General features: G+C 39.3%; 1 protein-coding gene across 2 annotated transcripts in view; it reads right to left on the reverse strand.

The window, feature by feature from the left end:
- Positions 1 to 363: 363 nt before the first annotated feature.
- Positions 364 to 13780, reverse strand: part of TMEM196 (transmembrane protein 196) — an 18739-nt gene continuing 5322 nt past the window's right edge. The window contains exons 2-5 of one of the 2 annotated variants that reach the window (XM_009576483.1): positions 7587 to 7643; positions 5510 to 5764; positions 3558 to 3631; positions 364 to 1218 (exon numbers count right to left, since the gene is read on the reverse strand). In XM_009576483.1, coding sequence (XP_009574778.1) covers positions 1212 to 1218; positions 3558 to 3631; positions 5510 to 5764; positions 7587 to 7643 — 393 coding nt within the window. In that variant the 3' untranslated portion in view covers positions 364 to 1211. The remainder of the gene's footprint in view (positions 1219 to 3557; positions 3632 to 5509; positions 5765 to 7586; positions 7644 to 13780) is intronic. The other variant, XM_009576484.1, reaches the window with a different exon arrangement.

Consider the following 13780-nt stretch of genomic DNA (forward strand, 5'->3'; position numbering starts at 1 on the left):
ATTCTATATGAATATTATGCTGTGTATGTTCTGTTGCAGATTACATCTTCCATTTTTCATGGCTATATGAGCCAGTAGGTCCTGCAATAAAGTTTGGGGTCAGTTAAAGCTGCTGCCTTAATATACACACTGCAGATCCCAAAGATCCCAAACAGATCCCAAACTCTCTTGTGGGTGTGCAGAATTGCCACCGTGTTCCGGCCTTGACCATGCCTCTGTTCAGCCTTCATTTTTCTCCTTTCTGAGCTTGCTTCACCCCTTTAGGAACCTTTCAATGTGTTGTGCAAAACTGCAAGCATGACGGTTCAGCTTTGCAAGATCTTTCTAACAAGAAAAAAACCCAAAAGATGTCTGTAAAATTTCTGGTTTAGATTTCATTTTATTTGTCATCTTTTATGAACAAATTACGAAATATACTTCATTCACAAATTGGAAATATTTACAATTTCTTTACAACAAGGCATTGTTGAGGTTTTGATTTATGGCGTTCTTAGAGCATTCTGTCTTTCAAAACAAAGACATTGGTGGTGTTTTCAGCACACTGTTCATTTACACTCTGAATGTGAAATGGGAGGGAGCCTTTTGGAAGAGTAATTTGCACTTTCTTTTGATACGATCTACTGGGAAAACTGAGGCTGGATGCATTTGCAATGTGGGGAGGGGGACTGTGCAGATGCGTTGCTGGTACCATGCCACATGGTCTGAAGCCATCATATTACACCAGATGCTAAGTGGGGAGGAGAAAAAGATTCCCCTGAGCCATCCTTCCTCTGCCCTCTTCTCTCCTCTTTAGGAATCCTGTGACTGGGCTAAATGTAGTCCAGTTTAATTATTTTCTTCTGGTTTTTGAGTCTTCATGAGAAGAAGAGTCTTGAGAAGTCTATTTCAAATACTATCACAATTCTGAAAAGTTATTCAGACAAAAAACCAAAAGAGAGTAGCCAGGAAGTGAATAAATATTGTATATCCGCAAAATGTTTAGGAGACAAATTTTGAACATGTTTCTAAAAGGGAAATGCAACTGTGCTGTTCTGCAGTTGTGACATTTGAGCCATAAAAGCTAAGGTAGTTCCATTTTCTCAATTTCTTGGAGTCTATTTTTTTCCTGAAGAAAATTCTAAAACCACTTCTTTCCATGGAACTTTTTAAAATCTCTTAATACACACTTCCATTATAAATCAGATGTGGGCCACCATTGCTTAGGTTGTCTGTCATTTCCTGCAACAAGAATAGAAAACACTGGTTAAAACTGCAATTATTTTATGATGTTTGAAATTTAATTAGCTAATGTTGTAATAAAAATTTAACAAACTCTGGATTTCAAACATTCAGAAAAACTTTACATTTTTATTTGGCTTGATAAATCTCACTGTAAGAAAAAGAAATCACATTTCTTCCTACATAAATTAAGTACATTTGAAAGCTGATATCATTCATTGATACTGAATGAGTTGGACATTATTCTCAGACCACATATACAGCATTGATGGCATCCATGCAAGTTTTGTGACCTTGTCCTTTGAAAGTGCATCAACTCAAGCTTCTGTGGTAACCTACAAAGGAACAAGATGGTAATTAAGTCTTCGTTTCCATTCAAACCTTTTTCTGTGCTCACATGCTACAAACAGATGCCATTCGATGCTAGTTGGGATAGACATTTGGGAAGTAGGTATAGATCCATCAGGATCTACGGGTTTTGACTGCTTGCCTTTGGATTTGACTGCTTGCCTTTGAAAACTGATTTCAGTTTTCCCTTAATATGCCAGACTAACAATTTTTAGCAGTTTAGCAATTGCTACTCAAGTGGCAGATGAGTCATCCTGGAGTAAGCTGACCTGATCATGAGTCAGAATCCTAAAGCACCTAAACCAAGATTTGTTTGGAGATAGATTTTCTAATTCTCAAATTGCAAGCCAAACAATACCTACTTAGCAGCTGTCTAAGCCTGGGTATGGCTACATTCATTAAGCACTTCTCTGACCTTCAGGGCTGCAAAGCCACGTGCAGTTTATGCTCAGAATTGCCTTATTCTGAGCAGTCCCAGGCCTATTTCATACCAAATTGAATCAAGATCCAGAAATGAAGTGATCTGCTGCTTATGTCCAATCACAGATCCCAGAGAACATCCAACTATGCCCAGAGGAATGGGCACACATAAAAATGCAGTTTGGGCTATTATTTTTAAAATTCTGAGGTAGCTGAGGTAGAGGTGCCACAGTTGGGCTAGTTCTAAAATATTTGCATGAGAACCAGAAGCTCTTCTCTGCGTGGAAAGATTAAATTTACTTCTTCCACCTCCTAGGTATAGTTGGAGAAAATGTGGAAGAAAAGGGATTTGTCTGTCCCCCTTCTTGTGCAAGTTTCTATGAAGAAAGTAAAGCAAGAATCTTTGGGCTAAACAGAGAGAGGGAGAGAAAGACAGAAAGAGCGAGCCTGAATCTATAGCGCAGTAGCTGAGATTCTTGGTAAAGAGAAGAAAATTCTGGGACCTGGTCTTTATTCCTAGACTAACTCTTTCTCTCTCTTCTTTTAATCCACAATATGTGATCTATAAATAGTTTGGGAGGCAGAGACCAGAACTCAAAGTTTCACATAAAATGGAAGCACCGGTGCCTCCTCTCTCAGGTGTTAGCAGCTACATTTTGAAGTAGATCGCAAGACTTGTTGCCTGCACAGTTTTTGAAAGAAGGGATGCGCTATTCCTCTCTGCAAAGTAAACTTGGGGCCATCAAACGAAGTAGATTTGCCAATTAATACTCCTGCACCAAGTGTAAGTTTCAGAGAAAAGAAGCTGCGTGAACTTAGTGAATTTTGAGCATTTTCTGCCATCCAGCTCTCCATTTGGCAGGTGGTGGTGTTAGATGTTTTTGTATGGTGCCTTATTCCCCTCATATATTGAAGAGAAACATGCATGCCTAACACTGAACTCAGGATCCCGGTCTGGGGGCTGCCTCTCTGCACTATTTGTAGGTGCCTAAATCCTTTGTTGGATCTATGCTGAAGATACCAGTCAGCTGGGAAAGAGACCAAGAATACCAAAGCCATTTAATATTAACTATCAGTCAGTTTGATAGTAATCTGTCAGAAGACTACTCATGAGCAAGTGTACATTTCCTTTTGTCAGCTTTAACATCACTTGAATCCTCTGCAGACATCAGCTATTAGAATATCATAATTTCAGAAAATATTGAAAATCATTTATTTTCCCCAATATTTCTGTTTTCAAAAATAAAAGTATTAATAAATTAAAAAACGTTGCTGAATTCAAGAAATGAAGGAGCACACAGATTAGAAGCAGAGTGAGTCAATGGTGGCACATCCAAATTAGGAGCATTTGGATGTCTATAACTAGGGTGATTATTTTAAATACTCAACTTACTTCCAGATTGCAGCGTTCACCATGTAGAGTTATGTCACCACCTGGAAGCACCATTCCTGACTCAGAGTGACATCACAGCATCAGCCAACTTTGTTTAGCTGAAACTATGACTTCCTCTTAGAGGTGGCCCTTCCTGAAGTGACATAACAACATGGTAGCTCCCTAGTGTTCAGCGTACCTTGGAGGTAACTCTGGTGTCGGGGGAACCACCGGGCAGCTGGGCAGGTCGGTTATTTCAATACCCCTCAATCTCTAATATAAATATAACAATTATACAATAAATATAGCACAAACAAATGCACATGCAGTACATGTCTATATTACTGTATATCAGTATAAATATACAAAATAGACTTATATATAAACCACTTTAAAGCTATTTTCTAAATCAGGGCCTAATTTAATGTCAGTTTTTAAGTAGCCTTCATTATTTTTTAGGGGCATGCCTTGAGCTAATGTACTCAAACCTGCCAGCAGCAGGCCAGCCACAGGCTGTAGGTCTAAGAAGTCCCAGATCAGACCATCTACGCATGCATACTTGATTCTACAACACACGTGCAGGGAGTCCACCATCAGTGGGGCACATCCCACATTCGCTAAGCATGTGCAATAGGGTTGCTCTGCACATGCATCATGGCCTTTCACTCAAGATAAGTGGGCACCTGGCAGTCCTCACTGCTAAGTGTCTAAAAGCTCAGTAGGTCAACAGGCCAGGAAAGGAGGCAGTGAACTACTGCTACACATAGTCATCTTCAGCTCAAATTGATAGGGTTGGCAGGTGTTTGTATTTTGAAAGATTTTTCTCCCCAGGCCGTTTCTTTTTTTTTTACCTCTCTCTTTTTCTCTCAAATGGGCTTCACCTTTGTCCTTGTTGAGGCAAGAGCCTCTTTGAAAGGCAGGGTTTAGCCTACCGTCTGCAAGACCATGGTTGTACTTGCCTACATAGCTCATCAGAATTCTGCTTCATTTTAAAATGAGAGGGAGAAATGTATCTCTTCCCTCGATTTTATCACCCTGTTTTATGTTACTGTTTTAACCTATACTATTTAACTTTTTAAAACATGTTTCAAACATCTTCTAAGGTGAATTCAGTCTATTATTTCTACTTGGAGTCTCAGTTAAGAAACCAAGGAATAGTGACAAGCCATTTTTACTTAAATGGACAATTAACTGCTATATCGTGTTTTGTCAGGGAATCTGAAAACATTCTGCCGTCTGAATGAATTAAACCTTGCTCTGCTGTTCAGAGGTCTCAGTAGATATGATACAGACTGTTGAACTGAACTGTAACGCAAACTTGCACGTGGAGACTTAGATGGGCAGTCCACTTCTTAACTTTTGTTCCCTTCTCTACTCATTTCTCAGATGAAAGGCATTGGATATGAAGTCCAAATGTAAAGCACAGTGAACATTTTACTCCTCAAATATTAATCAGATCTGTAAATCCAAGGAGCTGATTTCAAGAATTTTATTCAATTAATTCTTTTGGTCTTACTCATGCTCAACTTTGGGAGCTTAAGTTTCAGCAGCTAAACATAGACCTAGATGCCTTGGTAAGCTTCCTTTTAATAGAGAAAAGCACTAAATGCTCAGTGCTGCTGCAAATCCGACCAGTTTCATTTAGGTGTCTAAATATGCCCTTAGGTGCGTAGGTTTAGTCATCTAGGTTTGTGAACTGTGGCTTTTGTGTTTAAATAACCTACTTTATAAGCTGAGTACTTGGGAGAGGAAGAAATTGATTAATCCTGGAAGCATGCAATGATGTGGTTACAGAAAGCATTCTGTGCTTTTTCACATTACAATACATGATAATCCATATTAGTAAGGCTTCCAATTATTTATGAAGTGCTATATTTAGCAGCTAAGCCCTTGAATAGCTATACAATGGAATTATGTTGAAAATGGATGTATTTCATTGAAATGGATGTACTGCAAATATACAGTACCTAAAAATAGCTCCATATAGTGCAACATAATAAAGCTTACACAGAATGGCAGCGTTTCATTTCCCAGAAGCTCCTTCTCATATAAAACTGAAAACTGAGTACATCTCTTGCCAACTGTAAACGTTAACACATACAGCAGCATTTTAGGAGAAGCAGAACAAATAAGGGAGGACACACAACTCACTTTTTCTGCCATTTCATGGGAGTGATGCAATGAATGTTCTCTTTCTGAGAACATTCGCCTTTGTTCATAGCTGGCTAGCCGACAAGTGAGCCATGAAGAAAGGGTGCAACCACCAATTCCAATGCATGCAAGAGACATGGAGGCAAGATGCAAAGAATAGAGAGCAGACGACTTCTTTGTCAGAGCACGAAGAAATTGAAAATTTAAGATTCCTCCGATTAGTCCACAGATGCAACAGGCAGAAAAAAGTATCATCTGTCAGGAAAGACAAGAGAGGTTATGAAACAGTAACATTTTTCAGAGACAGATTCATTCATATAAAAAATGAGACTGACCATAATTCAATGCTTCGATAGCATCATGGACTGCAAAACACTGCACAGACACTCATTTTTAACTCCCTCAGCTCCCACAGAGCTCCAAGGGAATACAATACCTTCTGGTGTACAAGAGTTAAGATTGATATTGTGTGTAAGATAAAGTTGGGTAGAATGAGTTGCTCATGTTAAAAGCTAGTCAGTGGAAGGACTACTAGGACACAAATCTTCTGATTTTCAGCGTTTCGTTCAAAACAGTGACATGATAGCATGTGTCATAATTTTCTGTTGTGCAGTTTCTCACCACTCCTCAGGAGTGAACGCCTCATGTATTCGCAGTGAATCTCTCTTGCTTTGTGTGCCATCTGACTCTGCCTCCTGTTCAATTCTAATTTGTTCAGTCAGACAGCAGTTTGGAGGCTTTCTATAGCTTTTGTGGGGACTTCAAAAGTGTTCAAGGTGAATGTGCTGGACAAAGAAGCAAGAGAAACAACAAAGAAACCTGTGGTGCAGCTCTACGGCAGGTCACTGTGGTGACTATGAGTTTGTTTGTTTGGTTTTAACGTGGTTAAAATGTTTCTGGGAACTTTAGTGAAACAGGCTGCAATTAATGAGACATTTAAAGACCTCCTACCACTTTAATCATAAAGATGCCACTCAGGTTCAGGATGTCCTTGAGCCACAAATGACTCCAGGGCAAAAGACCTTATAATGGAGATACTGCTAAATGATTGCCTTATTGACTTCCCTTGATACTGCTGGCCTGTCAGATGTTGATCTAGATGGGCCTTTGATGTTACTCAATGTGGCTTTGTATATGGATTTATATGCTGTCGTAGGACCAATTTATGGAGCCTTACAGACCACTTCTGTTCACAACTGGGATGAGAATTTCATCAGGAATGTGGCATTCAGGCTGTATGCTGCAGTCCTCTGGCAAGTGTCTGTTCCATGAGACCACCAGAAGAGCCAGCTTTTAGAAACTGGTTATGGTCCACATGCTTTAAGAAATGAGACTGTCATTGTAACAGAGTTTAGGATAACTCATTGATATTCAAAAATAATCTGAGAGAGATCTTGATTCCCTTCCCACTTATGCTGGTTTTATGTGACTTCCATCTCTATATGGAAGAATAGTCAAGCTGACAGAAAATTAAGCCAGACATTATCAATTACAATAGGATCATGTCTTTAACATAAAGTTCTGTTGTGACTTGTGTAGTAATAACACAATTTTGCTGCAGTCGGAAAAATGACTGTACTTCTGAGTCTTAGAAGAGACAGAAAACATCCGCCATCACTTTAAAACCGGCTTATACCTGATTCCAATTGCAGAAAGAACTTATTAAAACAGTGAACAGCTATGATATCTAGAATCAAACTTGGTCAGCAGCCTCACTGAGGTGGCAGCCCAATGTTTGTTTTTGAAAGAGAGAAGATACAATCCAGTGATGTTATTGAGGAACTTTTTATGGACTTGGAATAAAATTGTGGCAAGAAGTTTTCCATCCATATTTATCCAGACAAGGATAAATAGGGATGCGTGGCTTAAATAGGCAAGACCTAAAGAGGCCATTTCAGAACTGCCTTGTTTTGCTTGATTAGCCCAAAGTGCTGATTGCTTTTTTGGACTGCTGATTTGCAATTTTTACTGACTTTTTATCTGAAACACTTGGACACGGAAAGCCCCCAGTAAGGAGTTCAAGTTAGACGAGTAAGTATGCCTTTGAAATACTTATATATGCAGTGGAAAAACTTACAACAAGTCCAGATTTTTTTTTGGCGCACAATATTCCACATATGCCACAAAGCAGAAACTGCAAAGAAAAAAAAATACCAATTATTTCATCATTTAAGGTCTCGAGTTTAAATCCTGCTGTGTTGCTGTAGTGGTGACCACAACAATAGGTTAGGCAATGGTTACAGTTGTTGTCAGCATTTTTATCACAAACCTTATGTTTCAGAAAGTTATAACTCAACCATAAGCACACTTATCCGAGAAGAAGAAACTGGAATGAGAAGTCAGACTGAGGATGATTACTCATAAAAAAAGTAAAAAAAAAATCCTACTTTTAAGCTGCTTGTGTAAACAAAACATGAAAAAAACAGCCCCAGTCACAAAGGGAACTAATTGTTGCATCAAGCGTTAGGCAAAAACTGGTTAACAAAACCAGCAACACCTCCTACTAGCTGATATGAATAAGTGTTATGCTTTTTTGTAACCTCCATCAAAGACCAATGATGGTCTCTGATGTCTCTTTTTCCTCCTAGAAAAAAATTTAACGAGGGAAACAGCAAACAGTCCCTGAGGGAGCAGTCAGGATAGGAACTACAGTGGTTGTATGAAAGCAATAAGACCTTCTCCAAGTGTTTGTAATAGTGTCAAAAGATTTCTCTGATACCTCATAACTCCGTTATTAAGAAATCTACACTACTTATTTTCAGTAAAGCTAACCCTACACCTCCATTGGGAAGTAATTTTATAGTTTTACAACTGGATTTTTCCACATCCTTTTTGCACTGAGATGGTATTTCTAGCAAAAGGCTCTGTTTGACCTTGATTTAGGATTAAATCACAGACAGACCTGACTGTTACATAAGAAGTAAAAAAAAATTAAGCGGTTTCTATACAGCATTCAGGGTCCGTGTAATATATTGCATGTAGTCTCATTTACCCTTCAAAATATTGCATCTTCGGTATCTCAGTTGAGGAGATGCTTTAATACATAGTTTATCTGCCTTCAACTAAAATAGTTCATGCGTATAGCTAAGCATAAGCCTTGAGATATATTTTTACTCTTGAGTTAGGCCCGTTGAATCAGTTCCCCACAATGAATATGGTTAAATTTTGTATATTATTTACCTCTACACTAAGCATGGGATGTGGACTTAATACCAACCTGATTATGGAGAGGGCTGGGTCATGCAGACCATGGCGCTGAATGGCTCAGGACATACCAGGACATACAACTGGTAACTGCTACTAGAGCTCACTCATTGGAATAACAATCAGAAAACCAATGGGTAGGGCTCCCTCTGCCCCTTTCCCACAGGCAGAAGAGATTTCAGCTCAGAACTATCACACCTGCCGTGTAAGTTTTCACTCGGGCTCTCTGTGAAGTTTTAGAGTTTCACTCCCAATCCGGTCATTGCAGACGCCTTCAACTTCAGATTTTTACATGTAGTGCTTTGTATTTCTCAGCATTAATAAAGAAACCTCAAAAAAATTTTTGTTGAAGACATCACTGTAATTGAGTTCTATTCCGTCAGACTTGATAAAGCAGATTAATAATATTATTTCTCTCTGTAGTGATTGAATAGGATTAAAAAGAAAATTCTGTATAAAGAAAAATTTATGAGTTCTGGAAAGCTTACAGAAAGGATCTGGAAGATACCATCAAAGACAGTTTCAACTTGTAACGAGTGTATGTTAACTAGTTTAAAAAGCTGCAGTTTTAATAATTTACCTTCAAAGCTGAAAGGTCACCCATTTTTTCAAGAATGCTCTAATTCTGCTCCTATTAGAGTCAATGGATTTTTTACCATTTATTTCAATTGGAAAAGACTTTCTATTTCCATTGTACAGTCTTTGCTAGCCAGAAGGGAATGCAATGAACAAGTTACATTAGTCTTGCATATGACCAAAGGAGCAACAAATAAATTACAGATTCACTCAGCATTAGAACCCACCAGTTTGGGCAGTTCTGCTTTTCTTTACTATTTTTCAAGGACAGAACATACACATTTCCAAACCACCTTTATGTAGTGCCATATACATAGATATTACCTAAGGCATTTCCCAGTTGAAATCCAAAGAATAGTGAATAAGCTAATCTGCAAACCCTAAGGTATTGGCTTCTCAAAACCAAGGAGTGACTACTGTATTCCGTAGTTGTTAAAGTATCTGAGGGATTACCTGGAGTAATGATCTGGATGCAGGAGTCAAATGTACATTAAGTAAATTTGCTGGTGATACTACATTAGGAGGAGCGGTGGCCTCCCTCAAGGGCAGAGAGGCCTTACAGAGAGATCTGGATAGACTAGAGAGCTGGACGTTCGCCAACTATATGAAATTTAACAAGAGCACCTGGGATGGGGTAATCCTGGTTATACATACAAATTGGGGCACGAGAGGCTGGAGAGCAGCCCCGTGGAAAGAGATGTGGGGGTCTGGGTTGATGTCAAGTTGAATATGAGTCAACAGTGTGCCCTGGCAGCAAAAGGGCCAACTGCGTCCTGGGGTGCATCAAGCACAGCAAAGCCAGCTGGTCAAGGGAGGTGATTGTCCCACTCTACACTGCACTGGTGCAGCCCCACCTCAAGTACTGTGTGCGGTTTTGGGCACCTCAACAAAAGAAGGACATCAAATTATTAGAGTGTGTCCAGAGGAGGGCGTCCAAGATGGTGAAAGGTCTCGAGGGCAAGACTTATGAGAAGCAGCTGAGGTCACTTGGTTTGTTCAGCTTGGAGAAGAGAAGGCTGAGGGGTGACCTCATTGCAGTCTACAACTTCGTCAAGGCAGGCAGCGGAGGGGGAGGTGCTAATCTCTTTCTGGTGACCAGCGATAGGACACATGGAAATGGTATGAAGTTGCATCAGGGGAAGTTCAGGTTGGGCATTAGGAAAAGGTTCTTCACTGAGAGGGTGGTCAGTCACAGGAGGAACAGGCTCCTCAGGGAAGTGTCCACAGCACCAAGCCTGTCAGAGTTCAAGGAGCATCTGGACAACGCTCTTAATCATATGGTTTCGTTTTAGGTAGTCCTATGAGGAGCAGGGAGTTGGACTCAATGACCCTTATGGATCCCTTCCAACTTGAGATATTCTCTGATTCTCTGATTCTCTAATAATAACTTATTGTGTCAGGGTCTGTATGTATACTCTGTATGTATTTTCTCTCTCTGTACATCTACAATATTTATATATATACACAAGGAATAACGTGTGCTGTAGTTAAAGAACTCAGCAGAGAACTCAGAGGAGTTGGATATTCCTGGTTCTTCCACATTCTTCTTTGTGAGCTTGGGAAGGTCGTGCCAAAGTTTTGTAATTCCTATGACTACAACACAAGCAAGTTGTGCAACTGAATGCACTGGACATGTTAAAAACCTTGGAAGAAAAGCACTTGGGCAGTAGCAAAGCATTAATATTATTTGAGGTTTTTTGGATGACAGTGTGTTACATTCACAGAAAAAAAGGCTTGTCCAAAAAACAGTATGGCTATTTATTTATAACAGCAGACATTTTGCTATTAAAACCAATGGATGAATTTGAGGCACAGTGTCAGGCAATTAAGCCTCATGCAAAGCTTTGAAAATGTTAAGCCAAGTTTAACCCTCTCTTCTGAGACTGCAGAAGATTCTGATCCACTGGAAGCAGTGGAAACCTGCTTTACAGAGAAAAGATTAGCAATAATCGGGGCTCAGGAACACTACTTGTGCAGAGTTGCCTTGGGCTTCTCAATGTAGAGACCTCTAGAAAGGATAGGAAGTCAGTGGGACATTATGTGATTGACTCTGATCATTGCTTTGATAGACCAGCTAGGGACTCGGGAATTCTTTTGTTGGTGCTATAGTAATTTCCTGTAAAATTTTTGATGTCACAGTGTTGTGACCAGCAGTAGTGAAAAGCAGATGGGAGAAACTACACTAGCTCTTTGTACCAGAAAAAGGATGCAAATACAAATCAGACTCAAAAGGAATTTCCTATGTTTGTTCCTGTTTGTCTTTTAATTTTGAACTCTTCTATTTTATAATACTGCCAACTGGAGTACAGCCACCAGGGGCTCTGCTGTCTTGCCATTCTCTGTCCGATCTTGGCTATCCTGAAAGACTTCATCTTCATGTCAATGTCATACCATTTAAATGTAACTTGTAACTGTTAAGCTACTCTGGACTGCAGTTTACCCATGACTAACTAATACTGTCATGGTGAGGACTTGCTCCTTTCTACATGATCGTTGATTATCCTCAGTCAATTTTTACCAACCTCTTGGAGTCTTTAAATGTAGTTACATTTTCTAATCATGCCAAACCTGAAGTAAGTTAAGGCAAACACATGCTGAAAATACAGCAAATCAGGAGTGAAAAAGAAATATATCACTGAAGATAAGCTCCTTAAAAAGCATCATCAATTGTTGGTGTTCACAACTCATGTCGAGAAGAAGGCTAAAACATTTCATGAAGGATAAGCTAAATTAATAAGCCCTCCAAAATGCCCTGGGAGCCAGAGAGGGACCTTCAGCTGGGACTTGTTGAAACAGATGTTTCACTGTTGGACTTTCGTTTTAATTATTATTCATTAGAAAAATGGTAAAGGCTAAAAGATTCAAAATCTCGCTTAAAAACCTACATAGATCACTATTTGCAACCAATTCCCATTACTTCTGGGGTTACTTTTGGTTGCAGACTTATTCATACCTCCTGTGATACATGATGTTTCATGTCAAGACTGGCAGAGGAGGCAGGGATTGAATGTATCATCCAACAACAAATAGGGGCAGAACCACCCTTGAGTGACGGATAAAAAATCCAAAGACAGACACTACAAAGCACAGAAGGTACTTAGAGACTCAGTGGGCTGTAAGCGCCTCATTCTCCCTTTCAGTGAAGATTTGCCGGGGACCTAGCAGAGTCAGAGTCCCTCTGATAGCACTAGTGTGATTGCAAGGTGATGCATTTGTGTCTAATTGTCTGTGGAGTTTTTGCCATTCGCACTGTGCCTGCTTATGTTCAATATGCATATTTGAAAATCTCTCTTTTGGTCTGTTGAACTCTGGAATAAAGAACCAAAGACCTCCCAGAAAAGGAGAATGTTTATTTTGAGCCTGCTTTAATTTACTTTATATTAAATATGGGCCTGAAACAAAACCTCGGATCCAAACACCCAGAATTTTCGGTAAGGAGGCTGAAATCTCAATTTAGATTCAAGTTCTGTGGTTTGGATCCATCCCTATTTCATATTTTCTGGAACAAAAGACTTGGCCTCATTCCCTTTCTCCTGGAAAAAAGGGGCTTTCTTACTGGTAGTCTGAAAAAAAAGATTCAGTTTTAGTTATATCTGCAGAGAGCCAAAGATTTATTGGTTTCATCATGCAGAAGAAAAGGAACTATTTTTATTTTGTATATTGAACCTAAGAAACCTTTCTTTCTTCTGTTTTGAGGTGGCAAAAGCAATGGTGAGTGTAATATGCTTGAGAAAATGAAAACTTCTATGGAAAATCTTTCTGGAGAGAGGCTGAAGAAAATAGTAGAGAAAACTTGTTGACTGCTTGATCCCTAGTTAGTGTTCATGACAAAGAAGAAGCCCAAACTACATACACTGTGTGGAAAGCCCTCCAGTGTTCTGGGTCATCCATATGTGTCTGATGAAATAGAGGAAGGGAAATTGTTCCAAATTTGAATATAACACAGTGAAAATGCAAGCATATCATACTTATTCAAATAATCTCCATTTGGAAGAATAAACCATCAAGACAGAATCAACAGCTTCACTTCTATCTACTCTTGTCAGGGGGTAAACCAGAAAATCTGCGGTTTACACTAAGACTGTGTAAACGTGTGACTACCATGAGTACCAGGAATGTGAAATTAGTAATGTCTAGAAAGGTCCATTCTATTTAATAATCTTGTTGCTTCAACTCCATCCAATTGAGAAAAAAGCTGAAATCCCTAATGGATGAACTGAGCAGAGAAGGTATCTCTAATTGTAACTCTTCTTTGAAGCAGTATTTCAGAACAAGGATTAAGTTTTCTTAGTGCAGGCATAATGGGCACAGAATCCACTCATGAAAACAAAGGCATCAAACTAGACAAAAATGACAACGGGCAAAAAGAGCAAGCCTACGTAGCAGGTTTGCCTATTACTTCCATAGAGAAACACAATAATCTTTGCAAAAGGGGGATGGAAACTTCTAATGACATTGTTGTCCCATGCAAGGTGTTGTGGTGACAGGAAT

The sequence above is a fragment of the Fulmarus glacialis genome, unplaced genomic scaffold (assembly GCF_000690835.1).
Source record: "Fulmarus glacialis isolate BGI_N327 unplaced genomic scaffold, ASM69083v1 scaffold3504, whole genome shotgun sequence".
Taxonomy (NCBI): Eukaryota; Metazoa; Chordata; class Aves; order Procellariiformes; family Procellariidae; genus Fulmarus; species Fulmarus glacialis.